General features: G+C 38.6%; 1 protein-coding gene and 1 long non-coding RNA gene across 4 annotated transcripts in view; one reads left to right on the top strand and one right to left on the bottom strand.

The window, feature by feature from the left end:
• Positions 1-17611, top strand: part of scn2b (sodium channel, voltage-gated, type II, beta) — a 286557-nt gene that overhangs the window by 259672 nt on the left and 9274 nt on the right. The window contains exon 1 of one of the 3 annotated variants that reach the window (XM_042487188.2): positions 7303-7565. The exons of the other annotated variants lie outside the window; for them this stretch is intronic. Coding sequence (XP_042343122.1) covers positions 7484-7565 — 82 coding nt within the window. The 5' untranslated portion in view covers positions 7303-7483. Of the gene's footprint in view, positions 1-7302; positions 7566-17611 lie in introns of those variants that run through there. 3 annotated transcript variants of the gene reach the window in all.
• Positions 90-17611, bottom strand: part of LOC148189339 (uncharacterized) — a 29836-nt gene continuing 12314 nt past the window's right edge. Inside the window, exons 2-3 of the long non-coding RNA XR_015776790.1 lie at positions 2420-2533; positions 90-2145 (exon numbers count right to left, since the gene is read on the bottom strand). This is a non-coding gene — a long non-coding RNA (uncharacterized LOC148189339). The remainder of the gene's footprint in view (positions 2146-2419; positions 2534-17611) is intronic.

The raw sequence follows: 17611 nt of genomic DNA on the forward strand, positions 1-17611 counted from the left end.
ACAGCACCCTCTGCTGGATTCACAGAGAAGTATGTTAAAGTTTTTTTTAAAGCTGTTTTATATATTGTGTGTGTGTGTGTGTGTGTGTGTGTGTGTGTGTTTTCCTAACCTACATATACATAACAAAATGAGACTATCATGCCTTATTTGAAGATGAAGTGTATTTAAATCACCATTTCAGACCTGTAGACAGATTTAATCCTGGTAAAAATATAATTTTTCTTGTGCAGTACCCAAGGCCTAAAAAACATAATCAAGAAATGGCAGTTGTGGGGTGACCTCTAGCACACTGGATAGAGTGTGCGCACCACATGCCTCAGGCTCCTGCTGTGGCCCGGATCAAGTCCAGCCTGGGGCCCTTTGCTGCGTGTGGTTCCCCCTTCTCTGTCCCACCTTTCCTGTCTCTCTCAAACTGTCCCATAAAATAAAAGGAAAATGCCCCCCCAAAAGTAATCTTTAACAAAGAAGAAGTGGCAGCTGTTATTTTCCATTTACATAGAGCGCTAAATTAAAATGCTGCTCTTACTTTCTTTCCAACTCTTCAGCGTCTGTGTTCCTCTTTCTCAGCCTCTCTGTGATCTCCGCAGGCATTATCTGTAAGTGACCAATCCCACCATTTACATGCCCCCTGATTTCGGGTGTAATTGAACAGGAAACTCTTCAGCATGACAAGAGCACTTGACTGTGTAGTCCCTCTGAAATTGATCTATTGTAGAAAATCTACATTTAAATGTAATATTTCACTTGTTCTTTTCGGCAGAATCACCAGGGACATTAAAAAAATAATAATTTCAATAACACTATGGCTTGACAGCTTGACAATTATGAGGGACATTCCTGTTATAAACGACTTTCTCAGTTATAATTAGGTATATCATATGTGTCCACCATGATATTACAATGTATTATGCTAACTGCTGGGAAACTAGATACAACCCAACTAGACTTTAATAGACCTCTTCCTCCTCACAAGCCGCAGGACATATGTGAGGCGGAGGTTAAGGAATAGATGCAGATGAGCCGGTTTTTTAGGTATGAGGGATAAAAGCAGAACAATGTTATTGGTATTGTATTGCCAGCTCTCATCTTTTACTGGACTAAAATCTTAAGCTTTTCAGTGTTTTCCAAGGAACAATACTGAAGGGTTGATCTCTCCACAATCAGTCTAAAAGACTAGAATAAATGGCAACAATGTACAACTTCTCCTGAAAATTATATTTAAATTTAACACTGTAAAAACTGGTACAAAAAGTAATAACACATTACCTTTTCAGAAAATAGATGTTTTTTTCTTTCAGGTGCCTATGCAAAAAAAGCAGGTTCAGAGACTTAACAGTGTATTGTGGCTTACATCATATACTTACTGTGTCCCTAGTCAGTAGCTGGACTGATTGAAGAATGCCATCCAAGGTTGGTCCTTCAATAGAGATGAATGCCAAGCTGAGCCTACTCATCCTCCCAAACCAGACAGTCTAGCCTCACTGAGACCAGAAGTAATGCTCACATTTTGGGCTCTTCTTTTTGAACTTCTAAATCAGAACATTTCTGAGTTTAAATTTCTTTCAAACAGCTGCCAAACTACAAATAGAGCTGGTAATAAACTAGGATCAATTTTGTGATTCTTGATTTTACTGTACAAGTTCTGACATTTGGAAAGGACAGCATTGGCAATTAGCATATTAAAAGGATGAAATTAGTTATACAACTGCAAAGAACTCAATGGTCATGTCCTTTAAAGTCAGACCAAAAAAGGTTGATTTTTTTGGCATGCTGTTCAGAAATTAATGATTGATTGACTTGAGTGTGCAGTCTGTTACATAGCAAATGAATCTTCTCTGGTTAAAGTTAATAATCAGTGGACTAACGGTCAATTGGCTTGACGGGAACGATGATTTCAATATTTACATACCTACATAGTCATTTGTGTGTTAAGTAGTAAGACACTAATTTAACCTCAAACACTCCATAAACCTAACCTTAACTGAAGTTGTGTGATGTCTTTATCAAAGTTTTAAGCATTTTGGAGATTAACATAAGACTTATAGCTGAATATATTGGCTCACTAGAAAAAAATAGACAACTTCCATCAACTGCAAAAACAAATGCGATCTGATAAGTCTGGTGTTGGCAAATGCTCTGTAGATTCTAAAAAGAAGGGAAAAATATGAATATTACAATAAAAACAATTAGCAAAAGTAACAGTAGCAGTAACATATATATAAAATATATAAAAGTTACATATATATAAAATCATATATCTTTCTTTCAAACAAAATCAATTCAAAGGTCTATTTTTACAGAAAGTTTTTTGAATGGTGCTTTTTTTTAGAAAAAAAAAAAAAATTTTACAGCTAGATACCCTTTATCCCACAGCTATATCTTAGACCTTTTCCGATGATCACGTTAACACTCCTCTTACCTCTGATTGTCTTTATTAAATCAGCAACAGTCGGTACAACAGTGATTCACTCGTGTACAATGGCCCTGCTGCCTAGCAACAAAGGAGCACTCTTTATAGCAACATTTCTTCTCTCTGCAGAAAGACAGGGGAGATAGAGAAAGAGAGAGGGAGAGAGAGAGAGCATTTCTTGTGTTATTTTATTGATTTGCTTTGCTCTAGTAAGTCCTAGTTGTGGTTTATTTGATATCAAAAAATCTTTACTGATTGCATTGTGTGGCTCTGTAAACAAATTGTAATCAATCAATACTGACTTTTGAATACTTGTATGTGGAGTTAGAGTTTTTTCACGTTCAACAGTATTCAGTGACTGGGCTCTCTGTGGTGAAGTTCAGCACCAGGGACAGAGACACACTCCTCAGAGGCGTTCAACACCAAGGACAGCAACCGTTTTACAAAACAATGCATCCTCACACCACTAACTGCAGCCTTAAAAGTCACCATAAGGTGTATTCGAATGAGGTTAATATTTATGTTGATGCAGTAACTGTTGCACACTGTTACTATTTTACCAAAGATGCCCTTAACAGTTCAAATTATGCTAAAAATGACGAAACATTTTGTTGCAAAACGGCCACTAGATGCTACTACAGATTGTTACAACCCATCAGACAAACATGTTGGAGGAAAGATTGTGTGCAAAATTGGTATTTTGGCCGGAGGCAGGTGCTACATGGGAGCTCATAATGTATCCAACATGTAAAGGATCAACAGACTGTGGAGCATGACTGTGCACAATTCATGGCAAACTGCCAATAACGTGTTGCTATTTTTATGCACCATTACACGAATCTCAGTACCATCAAAACACAAATGTGAACTCTGGGATATATAGATAGAAGTTACATACTGTACTAGCATCCAAAGTTATTTTTAACACTGAGGTCAACGAAAGAATGTCAGTCTCTACTGTGCAAGAAAGCAACAGTATGGTAGATGAGTGCTTAGCCTGTGTGATCAAACTCATATTAATGCATTATGGATGGACCCAAAATAATTATGTTAACAAAATGTAAAAAATGTTGTGTTCATGTCGGACCTTGTTCAGATTGACAAGCTGGCAGAGAACATAGGTTTTCATAACCTTTTAGAGTAAGTAAAAAAGCAAACTGACAACACAGAAATAACTGGGGCTAACGTGCAGAAGTGTCAACCTCTCATGCACGCACACACACACACACAAACACACAAGTTTGACACACAGCAGCGGAATCATAGGGCAGCTGGTGCAGTCCCAATAAACTAGGTGATAATGTGTGTGTGGGTGACAGTTTGTTGTATAATTTCTATAAGTATCCAATAGCATAATGAATGTAGCCTACAATGACTACAACAAATGTTTAATTTTGTGTAGGCCTAAAATATGCATTGCATTTAAAAAATATTTTATAATTTTCCTATATCATATATGGTGTTAACTGCATATCATATATGCTGTTATTTTAGAATTACTGTAATACAAACACATTTGGCTTATGTTGCAAGAACTTGATTTAGAAAGAGAGTGTAGATTTAGAAAATTATTATTTTTTTAAAACCTTTAAAAAGGAGAACTATATTAACTAACTATGACTATATCTCTATCCAGAGAACTATATTTATAATCATAATTAAATATTTAAAATTATGTTACAAAAATGTGTTATTTTTAAGCATTTTTATGTCATTTCTTTGATTCTATTTTTATTTTTTAATTACTTTCCATTTATTTATTTAAAATGTTTCAAATGCTAATTTTCTTTTACTTTTTTACTAGTTTCTTGATAAAGTTTGGGCCATATCCCTGAAGTTCTGGAGTGCCTTCTTCCCGTGTTTTTGAAATAAATCTAGCCAATTTTCTCAGGTTTCAAAGGGTTAAGCTCTAAAAGGGATCTGCAAACAACTCAACTCTATCTCCCTCATTGAGATATTCTGGATTTCTGGCCTCTGCCTGCCACTGCTGCCTGTGCTAGGTTTCATATAAGAAGTCTGTTGTGTACCAAAATTAGCGGCGAGCAGTTGTATCGGGTTAGGGTAGTTAGCATCTCTAAATTTGTCGACGTTCCTTGTTAGCTTGTAATTGGCAGTGGCTGACTCAGCCTTAGTGGCTGTGAAACCTACAATAGTATCTGCTACTGAACAATGTTACAATGTGTTTACGTTGGTCCAGTTTACAATTGAAAACTGCACACTCTACCATGTTTGCTGTCAAAACTTTCACCATGCTAATGCTAAGTGCTCTCTGCACTGACAAGTCCGCTCTGCATTGGAGGTCTCAGGTTTCTTTGCCAATGTTGTGATGTATTTCCCATATTAGACAGCGATTGACTATTGTATAGCGTGCCCCAGTGACTATGTTTTTTTGTAGGCCGAAGCTAACGTTGCCCTGCTTCCCTCGTCAAAACACCTATGGGATTTTTCCATTGGATTTTGGGTCATTGCAGAAAATAACCTCTTTGGTAAACAAATGTTTTCTTCAGCGAAATAATCTCAAATGAACAATACTTTTAGGATTTCTGAAGCCTAAATGTAATCGTCAGAAGTAATAAGCTATTGCTAGGCTACAAACAAACAACACTGCAATCGTGTCGCCGCCACTACGAGGCTGTAAAACCATGTTCGGGGCAGTTTGGCTTAATGACATTCTGAGGTCTCATTTAGTCACTTGTTAGCAACTGTCTTTTTTAAGACACAAAAGCTTCAAAGTTTACCAGTGTGGTATATACTGACTTATTTTATGCTGTAAAATAAAAATCCCTTAAGCTAATTTTAAACACAGACCTTATTCAAGGCTTCCAACCAAACACCCATTCAAAAAAAAAAAATAGACTTAGAGACGAGTGAACCAGAGGTGCTGAAATGCTTTCGTACTCATTACTGGGGTTCTCTTTTGGCTATTTAATCAGTGGTGTACCTAATCTTGCTTGCCTGGGGTGTGTTTGAATCTCAGATTTTAGGGAAAGCTCCCTATTGCCCAACTCGGTAGAAATGCGAAAACATCTCTCAAGTGCCAAAATTTGCACAGATACAAGTATAGTCAAGATCAGGCATTTTAAGGGAAATAAACAGAAGAAAAATACATCTTTTTAGAGGAGGGGGGCTTTAAGCCACAGTATGAACAAGCATGTAGGCCTAGCACATACAATAAGTGGACTCGTGTTATGGCTACTTGATGTTGAAAGCCTGAAGTGCTTTGACAGTGAATTTGAAAGCTCTCTCTGATTGTTCTCAGCAGTGTTTTATGCTAACCCCAGACTGGCAATCAGCCTCTTCCTCTGCTTCCTTTCTACTCCTAATGGCTTAATGTTTTCAAACCACTCTTCTAAGCACCTCTTACTTCTCCTCTCCTCCTGTCTTAGCATAACTGCCACCTTGCTCCCTCTCTTCTCGTTTTCCTGAGGAATTCCTTACATGTGAAAAGATGGATAGTAAGAAACATGTGACTACCAGTTTGTGTTTGCCTCTTTTATTTCCCAGCATCCCCCCTCATTCTGCCTCCCACCCATCAAGAAAGGATGGAGGAATGGATTAAAGGAAGGAGGTTGGGATGGTCTTGACTTAATTTTTTGTTTGTGTGCACGGCAGCCTGGTTTGTTTAAGTAGGGCCTTCTCATCCCTATGACCCTATACAGACATTATTTTACAGATGCTGATATGCACACAGTTACAGATGTTGAGCTTTGGTATTGTCAGTCAAATAAAGTCCAACATACAGTAGCCGCTGCTCCCTTCCAAAAGTGGCCGTCATTTTGATTTACATGTACAGTGCATACACATGAGTGACAAATTATAGGAAAAATCAACATAAAGTGTGTGAGTTGGGCCATCATAAGCCTACTGAGTAGCTGTGTGTGACGGATAACCATCGATCCAAAATGTAATCCCTCATTTATTCCTTTGGTGATGGTGCAGGAGAGTGCTGTCTAACACATTATTCCAAAATCTCTCTTAGTGCTCAGCTTTTGTGAGATTTGATGACTGTAATGGGCATGGCACGTAGAACTAGACAGTAGTGTAGTGATGGTGAATGAGGTGGCGTGGTATGGCTTTCCAAGGAGGAACTGGGTATACTCTATATAACAATGGCTTTCTGACCGATAAGTATTTATATAATATGGCCAGAAAAAGAGACGGGGTATTCCAAATACCCATTTCCCAGCCAACATTATGTGGGTTAGTATATGGCCTTTTCCCACATGGGTGGGTTTACCCAGATAGGATGACAATGATAAGGTGATTTTTTTTTGTTTTGTTTTTTTATAACTCACACGTTATAAAAATTTGGTTGGAAATTGGAAGGTTGAAAGTTACGCATATTTAAAAACGGGTTGCTTAAGTGAGAGGCTGTGTGCGTATGTTCTCAGCTTCCAGACAGATCCACCAATTGCTCATCCACAACGCCAGCTTCGCGCGCAAATATTGTCACTTCTTGCTCCAAAAACAAAACAAAACAAAACAAAAAAACAAGATGGCAATGACCAAAATGCCAAACTGGAGGCTTCAAAGCAGCAGGGTAATGTCATGGTAGCTGTGTCCATTACTTATTCAGTCTATAGACACGTTCCTTTCAATACTGTCTAACACTACATGTGCCCCACAACCATTAAAAATAAAAAAAGTAACAAATGACTTTTATTCTGATTTACACCATATTGATAAAGAAAATACACAATTTGCTTAAAAAAAAAATCCAAGTTTTATGTCAGGGACCCCCCTTCATATATGCCCCCGCCGATACTGAAACAAAAGCTACGCCCTTGTATAAGCCATTTGTTTACATCCCTTATGTGAAGCAAATTCCCTCCATTTTATTTTAGTGCGCTTGCTGCCCTGCCTACTCCTCCTCCTCCTCCACCAACGAACCGACAACCATGAGATCAACCGTCATAAGGCTACAGGCACTGCCAGCCATGTCCTGCCTCTAAAACAAAAAATACGATTTTTTAGCATTTTAACGCACTGACCAAGAGCAAACTCGCTGCTCTTTTTTTAATGTTTTTTTTTTCTAGAGCTAAAAGCGTGTTTTTTTAATAAGGAGGAGAGAAAATGTCTTCCCCCGCGCAGGAGAGGAGATCTGGCGTTCAGCTGCTGAGCGCGGCGCTGCTGCTGCTGCTGCTCTCGCTTTCCGGTAAGAAACAAAAAAACAACCAAACCGATCGATGCTCTGATACATTGATACGCAGATCAACAGTTCGATCAGATGATAGCGCCCGCAAACCGCTCCATCAGGGCCTTTCCCCTCATATCCGACTGTGTGAGCGTGTGTTTGTGTGTGCAGAGACAGAGAGGGGGGGGGGGGTAATGGGTGTAATATGAGATAATGTCGGTTAATTGTCATCCCACCATTATCCCAATTTGACGAAAGCCATCCATTAAAACTAGTTATTTGCGGCTTTCCTCGACCGCTTTTAGCTAAACTGATTTTTGATTTTCAGTTGTGGTATGCTATAGGTCTGTGATGACCCCCCCCCCCCCCATGTCTCTATTTGGCCTCTGTTGACAGCTAAATGAGTGCCCTGCTGCATCACAGCCTTTAAACAGGATTATGATGCACTATATAAAAATAAATATTGGCTCAGTCAATGTGCACACAGAATGATAGTGTACAGTAGCTCCCTGTGACTCAGTGTTGTGAATGATGGACAGGAATAGGCCTATAATGAGGTGCTAACAGCGTGCTGCTGATATTTATACAGTAGGCCTTGTATTCAGTAGCAGGCATATATCTGCATGATAATAGATCTATAGATTTGAATGAACAGGTGAGAGCAGATGTGACCAGTATGATAATCTGGTTTGTGGTAATTTGCAGATAAAAAGGTAGCTACCAGATCAAAACAGGCTCCCACACTGTGACCCACATCTGATCACACCCTCAGCAGCATTACTCCAAGTGATCACAGCAGGCTCAAATGTAAAGCGAACAAATTCATCCTGCATTACACAAGCCAGTGTTGAGGTTTATCAGCGTTGAGCTTGTATAACAAACGTCCCCTTCCTGCTGCCTGCTGTAGTTGCAATATTAAATGCTACAAAGCTGCTTTCTTGTCAGTGACAGATGTACATTGTGTATGTGCAGTTGGCTACATAAGTAAAACTCAACAAACCAAGCAGAGGTGAGGTTTACAATCCCGAGCAGGACACGGAGTGTGAGGCTGGGTCATTGTACAGGGAGGGATCATTCAATGTCATTCAATTTTTCTTTGATGGTATTGGGAAATGTTGGTATCTCAATGATAAGATATTTGTTGAATGATAAAACACAGTAGGTTTATCACCACAAACTAGTTTTCAGCATAGTAAAGCTAAAGAGAGCAAAGTGGTTTTCATGGTTTTCTTTGGGGTTTTTTTTAAAGGTTTCATGGAAAATCCCATTTTCATCCAGTTTTATCATTTAATTGTCACTTTAAATCATCCAGAAATGTTTGAGTGAGAGAGTAAGTGAATATTGAGCGCTAAGAGGACAACAGAGTTGAATTTGGTCTCTAAACTGTCCTCCTGTCTCATTAAATTTTGCGGTTCAGTGGTTTAGAAATTACAAAGGGTAACTCTCACCCGTGTATTTTTGGATAGTGTCAGCAGCCTTAGCTTTTTCGCGTATGCCAACTTAAAATAGAAACCCAGAAGTTTACTGTTGCTGGGGAGCTTGTTGCATCGAGATGCTACTAAGCTACAGTTGCTCCTTTCTTTCTCTTTACAACAGAGGGCTATACCAAAGGGACATTGCATGAAATACATCTCACATAGGCCTATCACGTTGAGACAGCCCACAAATCAAAAATAACATTATATTGTATTATGAGATCTGAACTTACCAGCCAACTTTGACTTACTTTTATCTAATATGTTAAATAAAGTTTTGACACATTTGGTGGTTGAGCCCAGGAGATATCTGTTTGCTTCATGTGCTGAGTATCAGATGTACTGCCACACCCTAAGCTCACCCATGAAAACAACCTCAGTCAGTAAAGATAGTGTTGCAAGAAAAAAAGCTTTACCTACTGATCGAGTAGTGTTTATGTTGACTACTTTTCCATAAAGATGCACATTGTTACTCCTTGCTGGGCATTTAATGCAGCTTGGAAAGCACTCAGTAATACAGCTGCAGTTTTGATATTTGGTGTGTGCTGCCTTTCAGAAGAACACTGACTGTAGTCTAGGCTAACAACAAGTTTGTCAGTATTCGTGTGGAGTTGTGCAGACTTCTCAAAGTGCTGCAGTTTCCCTCCAATACTCTTTTTGCCCACTAGTGTTGTAACTTAACTCAGCAACTCTGCAGTTACAGTTCCCACAGAGAGGCACTAGAGGGCAGCAGCATGCTGGCATTTTGAAGTACAGACTGATCAAATTCAGTCTATACTTTAAAGTAATAGTATTTGGTTTCCTTTAAAAAAAACAAAAAAAGCAAAACTGTTCCTAAATAATAACAGCTACAAGCAGTGTCCTTGTGAGTACCAGCAGGGAGATATTTCTGAAAAGGGGTAGAATTTGTATCAGAGTCACTTTATTGATCCCACAAGGGAAATGTGGTCACATTACTTTTGCTCATGTAAATATGCATGAGGAAATGACAAGAAAAAAAATTTAAGAACTCAAAAATGAGTATTTTGTGAGTAAGTATGTAAAAATATGTACATTATAACACAATATATGTAAAGAAAATTCCATGAGTGAAAATATGAAAAGGAAATTAGATATGTGTAAACTGCTCGACATAGAACCACTGTCACTAAAAAAGCTGGGAAATGGGATCTATAAGTGATTTTAAATGTAAATACAAAAATAGTATACATAAGATTTTAATAAGAATAGCAGTTGAAGCAACGGTATAAATACAGCAATAATGCCAGAGTATAGCACAGTTGAATTATTGCACAGATAATTGTGCAGTTAAGTCAGTTTTGGACAGCTGGAAATATGAATGATTATGGTGTTAAAGCTGCTGACAAGTGAATTAAGTCCAAAGTCCAGACTGTTGATTCAGAGTGTCTGACAGTCTGAGGGAAGAGATGAAAAGTTTGATGGCTACAGGCGGGTATGACTTCCTGTGGCGCTCCGTGCACAGTGCATTTAAGAGGAATGAGTCTTGCACTGAATGTACTCCTTTGTTTGACCAGCACGTCATGGCGTGGGTGGGAGATAAAGGGGAGTGACTTACACTGTGGCTTAGCTGGTTAAAGTACCTGTCTGCAGAAGTAAACAGGAAATCCAGAGTTTATATCTCAGCAGTCTTAAAAAAAAGGAAACAAACAGACTAACAAAGCTGCCACAATATATGTTTCTGCATTTAAGAGGTCATATTTTCACTTAACGTTTCCAATAATAAATAAGTAAATATTGTCTTTGTTCTGTTTCAGAGATTTTTTTTCTTTGCATGACACATTTCAACATACATTAGTTATATGACGCTGTTTTTTGTTTTTTGTCGTTATGACACAGTTGATTTGTCATTCAGACACAGTGTGTTATCCAGGGGACATTTATCTTAGTCTACAATTAAATATGAATTAATATTCTTCTGGTGCCCTTCCCAACAGTGGAGCAAGTAGCATCACAAAACATACTATTTTACAAAAGGAAATGTCCTGATTTTGCACTATGATGTCGTCCACCAAGTGTTGCCAAAGACTTGACAATGTAGCAAATCTTAAGTTGCAGATAAAAGTATAAAGTTACAAATAATTTAATGCCCTTCTCAAATGTGGCATTTACTTTACTTGACAGTAAACCTTTTATTTACCTTTATTTTTTTATCATTTTCCTGTATATTTTAGTATTGTTTTCAGCAGTATAAGAATTTATTCCTTGGCATCTTTACAACAAAGAATTAAAAGCACTATTAATTTTTTAATGCTACCACTTCCCAAACCTTTGTATACTTACATGCCCTTCTGTGCACTTGCATGTTTCTGTGTTGTTATCTGAGTGTGTGTGTGTGTGTGTGTGTGTGTGTGTGTGTGTGTGTGTGTGTGTGTGTGTGTGTGTGTGTGTGTGTGTGTGTGTGTCTATCTTCTGTCGACTCAAACCCTGTAAGTGCTTTGTGAATGTTTCATTACTACCTCTTAAAGCAGCCAGACTGTGTGACTTTATTATAAGTAGACATGACTGTCAATAATGCATAACAATGAAAGAGTGGAAGAGAGAGGGGGACAAGGAATAGGAAGTACCTTTCATCTCTTGCGCAATCAATCAATATTTTCCATGTTGCGTGCTATTTAATAGTGATCATAAAAGAGTATGGGCCTGTGCAGTTATTATTGCTGCAACACTGCAGTGAAAATAAGGTCAACACACTGGATAATGTGTCCCTGTTTGTGTTAATATTACAGTAACACATCACACAAAGATGTTACAGGCTCGCATTGTTTTTGTTTATTACTTTGCAGGGTTCTGAGACTGATTCATATCCCTGTCTAGTCATGACATAATCAGAGAAAAGCTTGCTGGATTCCTGCATCTCCTCCAGGAATTACTGACAGATGTCGTATTTTTGTCGAGAGCTGTATTGACTGCTGACTGCGCCCCCTCTTTTGGCACCTGCGTGTAGAATGCTGCAGTGTGCAGAATGCAATGTGAGTTTCTCCAAAGCAGGGGGCGCTAGAGCTAAACCCTGCAGTACAGAAATCTACTGAATCCAGACTTGACAATATCAGACTTATAACAATTCAAAGGCAGCATGCTGGGGTCAATATATCATCCACAAAATGTTTGCAGACTTTACAGGCTTTTTAGAGCAGTGGTTAAGATGCAAAAAATAACTCATGATTCAATTTTACACCAATGTCCTTCTGGTGTTAGGTGGCAAAAGTTTAAACAATGGTAACACTTGACCCAAAAACTGCTTTGTGCTGGCTGAGTGATACTGACCTACCGCCTACTGCTGTCAAAAAATATTTAATGTTCAGTTGTAACACTTATCTCACACAAGCAAGTGTTCAGACGCAAAGCAGCAGAAGAGGTGGAAGCTAAGCAAGTAGCAAATAATGTCTGGTCCCACAAAAGCAGCTTGGAACTGAATAATTGTTTTTACTAGTGAGTAATGTATCTGGGATCAGGCGTGCATGCTCTGACTCCCTGTGATGCCATCTCTAATTAATGGAAACACATCCTAAATTAAGAACTCCTGTATGTTATTTCCATGGCCTAGGAAAGTTTAATAAATACTTGTGAACATAACTTTCTGTCAAAGCCAGAAACCAGAGAAGTAAGTCTCAATATTGTCATTTCATGATATAAAGTCTAGAGCTGCTGCATAGACAATGAATTGCACCGTGATTTTGTTTTAAGGGGTACTTCGCCCATTTTAAAAATTCAAAGACATTATTCCTATTGTTCAAGAGAGGAGGTTTCAAACTTTTTCCCTGAGGGACTCTTCTATTATTGAGACAACTGATAACATATATTTTATGGATATTTCGTATCATACAACAGTTAGTTCCCACCAAGCAATTTGGTTGGTCGAGAGGAATTCCATGGGTGCTGATATAGGAGTAAAACATCACTGGGACTGATAACTTTTAACTCTGCATGTGTCACTCCGCTTCACAACTGTTCAAATTATTTTTCTTTTTAATATGCCGATGAGGTTTATGCTCATGTAGTGTCCTCGGTTCTGAAACAGAAAATGCACCCATACACTCAAAACAGGGGCTCTCACTGTCATCTACAACATTTTTTACCATTCACTGTTTGTGCTGCATCTCCAGACTTCATACCCTATAACTTCACGATTCTCAGCAAAGTTTTAGCACTCTGGTTTTTGATTTCAGAGAGTTCGTTATGTTTCTGGATATTTGTGGACAGTCTTAGACCACTGGTTCCCTTTTGGGGGGTCCAGACCCCCATTAGGTGTTGCCAAAACTTGAATGAACTATTTCTTCATTAAAAGGGGTATAAGAAAACTTTTTAAAAATACAATAAGTCTATATCTCAGCATTTTATTCATTTCCTTGAAGAAAATGAAATATTTTTCATTAAGTCTAGATTATTACTCAAGATATTAAAACCACACGACTAAACAAATACATAAAATATTGTACTAACATGGTATGACACAAAATTTTCAGTTTTACATTCACTGTTTGGGTTAATTGTACAGTTAATCAGTTGTTCCATACTGTAATAGTTATGCATTAAAAATAATTAAGCAATATCACACGAGTAGGAATGATGTTCTGCTCGTATATCATCACGGCTGTGATTTGGTTGTTTCGAAGATAATTTTGAGCAGTCGTGAAGCGGAGTGAAACATGCAGAGTTTAAAGTTGACCAATCAAATTGCTGTGTAGGAAATAAATAAAATATGTCACCTAGGTGTCATCAGTTTACTCAATAATAGAAGAGTCCCTTAGGGAAAAAGTTTGAAACCTGCTGTTTTGGACCATCGGAGTAATGTCTATGAATTTTTTTAAATGGGCAAAGTTTCCCTTTAAGTTAATATTGCCACAGGGACATATAAGATATGTACAAGTGCTCCCAGTTTAAATGAATTTTAGTGGTTTTGCGGTGGACTTTAAGGAGTTAGGGTTCAGAAGCCAGACCCCCAAAAGGCATCAGCCCTCACTGAAGCTACTGAAAGCAGCATCCATTGGCTTTAGACCCAACCTGGGAACAAAATCAGAAGTGTTGCATAGCTCTCTATTGGCTCCTTAAAACACTTTTAAGAAGAAGGCTGCCTATGTGATAACCCCGCAGTGTCAGCATACTCAAGACCAGCATTAACTCCATCAAACTACTCAAGACCAGTACCTCTCACACCTCAAATCCAGTCAAATCCATCCACAACACTAAAACAAGTGAGTGGTGATACTTTTAGGGATTGCACAACTCAGTCCTTGTTAATGATAATGATGAAAATAGAGACTCTAAATACTGAGCTACAGCTCTTTGTGCCCTTAAAGCAGCTTTAAATCACTTTTAGAGGAGACCTTTCAAAGGATGTCTGTGGTTGGTCTTCAGCTGATTCCTGCTCTGAAAAGCTTTGTCCATGCCATCCCACAGATGCCTAATTGGATTGAGATCTGGAGGCGGGAGAATTTAGGCTAGTCCAGGCTACTGACAAAAATCACTGTCATATTTTTTCAAACTTTCCTGGCTAATCCAAGGATTGCAGTTTTAGGAGCCAATCTGCCTGTTAAAATGGAAAAAGAAAAACTGTAAATATTCTCTAATGGAAAATGCACTTTAGCCACAATTTTTCCTAGATTAGTTGTGGTGTCTCTCTGAATCTTACTTATTCAAAGCTTTTTTCCTTTTTTTCTTAAATACAAATTAGAACACTTAGTGATTGCCATTTCTATTCTCTTGAAAATCTAAGCTATACATTCTTGAAAAGGTCTTTATACCACAAACACGTAACAAATGGCATCACCATCTGTCAGTTTGTATTGCATTCTTTGATTCATCATTGAGGCAGGCAGGCAGGCTTTCCCCTCTATTTAATTAAAACTCTTCTTTTCAGTAAATAAGATTATATGCATACACACAACCTAATGAATCAGCGGTCACAGATAAGAGGACTGCAGAGTGCACAGGAAATCATGATGTAACAGACCCACCTACGTTTTACCTTTTTTTTCTGCATTGACCTTGTGAGAGAAGGTAACAATGGAGGGAGACAGAAAGGAGCAACAGAGAGAAAAGCAGGGAGTCCTGGAAAGTGAAGATGGTGAGCCACAGACAAACTGCGATTTAAGGGTAGTAGAGGGGGTCGCACTAGAGAGGTAGTAGGAAAAAGGCAAGGTTAGAAAGGTGGACAAAGATGGGAGAGGAAGGAAGGAGGGGCAGAGGAAGGGAGGAGTCGCATGAGGCTGCTTCACTGCAGTATTTCATCTGTTGGCAAGTCTCTGTCTCTCTCCGTCTCTGCATCTGCCTCTCTTTCTCACTATCCACGGGACTGCTGAGTCAGCAGCAGCCTGTATCCAACTGTTTCTCACACTGCGTGTCTGGTCGTAAAGGCACATACATGTGTACAGCGCTTACGTGTGTGTGTGTGTGTGTGTGTGTGTGTGTGTGTGTGTGTTTGTGACAGCGGTGTCTGCTTGAATGTGATGGCTGGTAGCTGTGTACAGATAGGTCAGTATGCTGGGATGACATTGACATAGCACTGCTAGCATCCTTAGCTCACTGCTGACAATGCACACCTTGCGGGAGGGTGTGTATGCATGCGTGTGTTATGTGAGGGAGAGCAGGTGCTGTGCTGCATTGCAAGACACCTGACTGTGGTGAAGTGTGCGCATGGAAAATGATGTGTGTGTGTGTGTGTGTGTGTGTGTGTGTGTGTGTGTGTGTGTGTGTATAAATTATACATACAGACGATGGGTGGAGATGAAGAAAGTGCATGTGTGTGTGAGTGTGTGGTGCAGAGAGGCAGGCCTGTGGAGTGGTGCAGCAGCAGCAGTGGGAAGGGAGCCAGAAACACCCGACTGCAGAGGAGAGAATGGTGCAGAGTCCCATCAAACACGCACGCACAAACACACACACACACACACACACACACACACACACACACACACACACACACACACACTGAGAGAGAGGCACAGATTCTGTCTGGGGAGTGTAAGGCCGTGCTGAGACGTAATGTTTGAAGCGAGGAGGAAACTTGAGGACATTAAACAATACTTCAATTTCATTTTAAGTTACATTATATGCAGTTTTGACTTTCATTTTAGAATATTAAATTGAAGATACTTCCTAATGTGTCTTAGTGGAGCAGTCTAAGCATTTATTTAGCATGTACTTTCTAACCATTATGTATAAGTACTGGAGCTATGAGATCCAAAAAAGGGTTGTTGTCATCTATAAGTGTTCTATGTTCTGATAACGTAATCAACTGCAATGATTGTAATTACTCTGAATACACTTTACACATTTAAAAATTGGATGTTTATAATACATAAGCGTTATTGTAGCCACTTAATTCTATTCACCAAATTCGGCCAGATGTTCAGGCTAGATTACATAAAAATCATCACCTCCCAGTTTCATCACAGTCATACCAGTGATAACTAAAATATCACATCTGTCTGCCATTAGTCTTTCATATTTGACTGTTTCATTAGCATTAGGACACATCTATCATTACGACACATTCGTCACCCCTACATGACAGCAGAAGTGATGATAATGGGAATAAGAAGTGAAAATGTTATATTTCAACCTAAAAATGATGCTTACAAAATGATATAGCTAAATATTCTACTTATATTATTACTTGTTCTCTGTTATTGTTTTATTGTATTGCATTATGTATTATTTCCTTTTATGCACCGTTATTTTAAAATCATGTGCACCTGTATTGAAGTAGATCTTCCCCCCAGTGGAAAGCACTTCAGGTCAACACCTGTTGTTTTTAAACATGATATAGCTTCTAAATAAACTGACTTCACTTCACTTGATTTACAGTGAGGTAATGCCAAAAACAATATGTTATGGCTTCTGCTTCACTGATAATCCATATTATTTCACATGTGAGGTTTGACATAATTTGGAAAGATAACAGCGTAACCTTATTCAAAGTGAAAAAATGCAATTCCATCACTACCTGCAGTCAAACTCAATACTTGAATATTCCTAATAACGCTCAGGCTGAGTTCCTTGTGTTACCACCTGGTGTTACCAACCTTTCCAGTGGTAATATAGTTTAAATATTACATACACACTTAACAAAAAAGTGAAGATGTGGAAATTTGTGTGGAAGCCAGTTTTCTTTATTCCCTAGACAGAGCCATTGTTACAAAAATCCAATATGCATATACATCTATGATACACAGGCTTATGCTGTAGATTTAAATGGATTAAACAAACACGCTGCATGACTCCACTTTCTGTAATTCGAGCAGACTTCAGTGGGATTCTTGAGTGTATAGCAGGCACATTGACTGATCTACAATCACTTTTGCAGGACTTTCCACACATTTAAATCTGTTCTGTGAGTTGAGGGATTCACATCAAATGACTGTCACCCTAAAAGACGGCACTCTCCGGATGGAGTGCAAAAGACGAGTCAGCAGTTACAGGGAAAAAACGATCCTCACTACATACTGGCAAGTTGAAACTGCTGAGGAGATGCACTTTTTAGTTCTGTGAAAATGCTCTTTGTTTGTTAATATCCTGGTTAGGTGTGAGATTACACACCATTTATGATAATTATGTATGTCATCACAAACAAAC

This window comes from Plectropomus leopardus, chromosome 6 (assembly GCF_026936395.1).
Source record: "Plectropomus leopardus strain MGB_pleo_1.0 chromosome 6, ASM2693639v1, whole genome shotgun sequence".
Classification (NCBI taxonomy): domain Eukaryota; kingdom Metazoa; phylum Chordata; class Actinopteri; order Perciformes; family Serranidae; genus Plectropomus; species Plectropomus leopardus.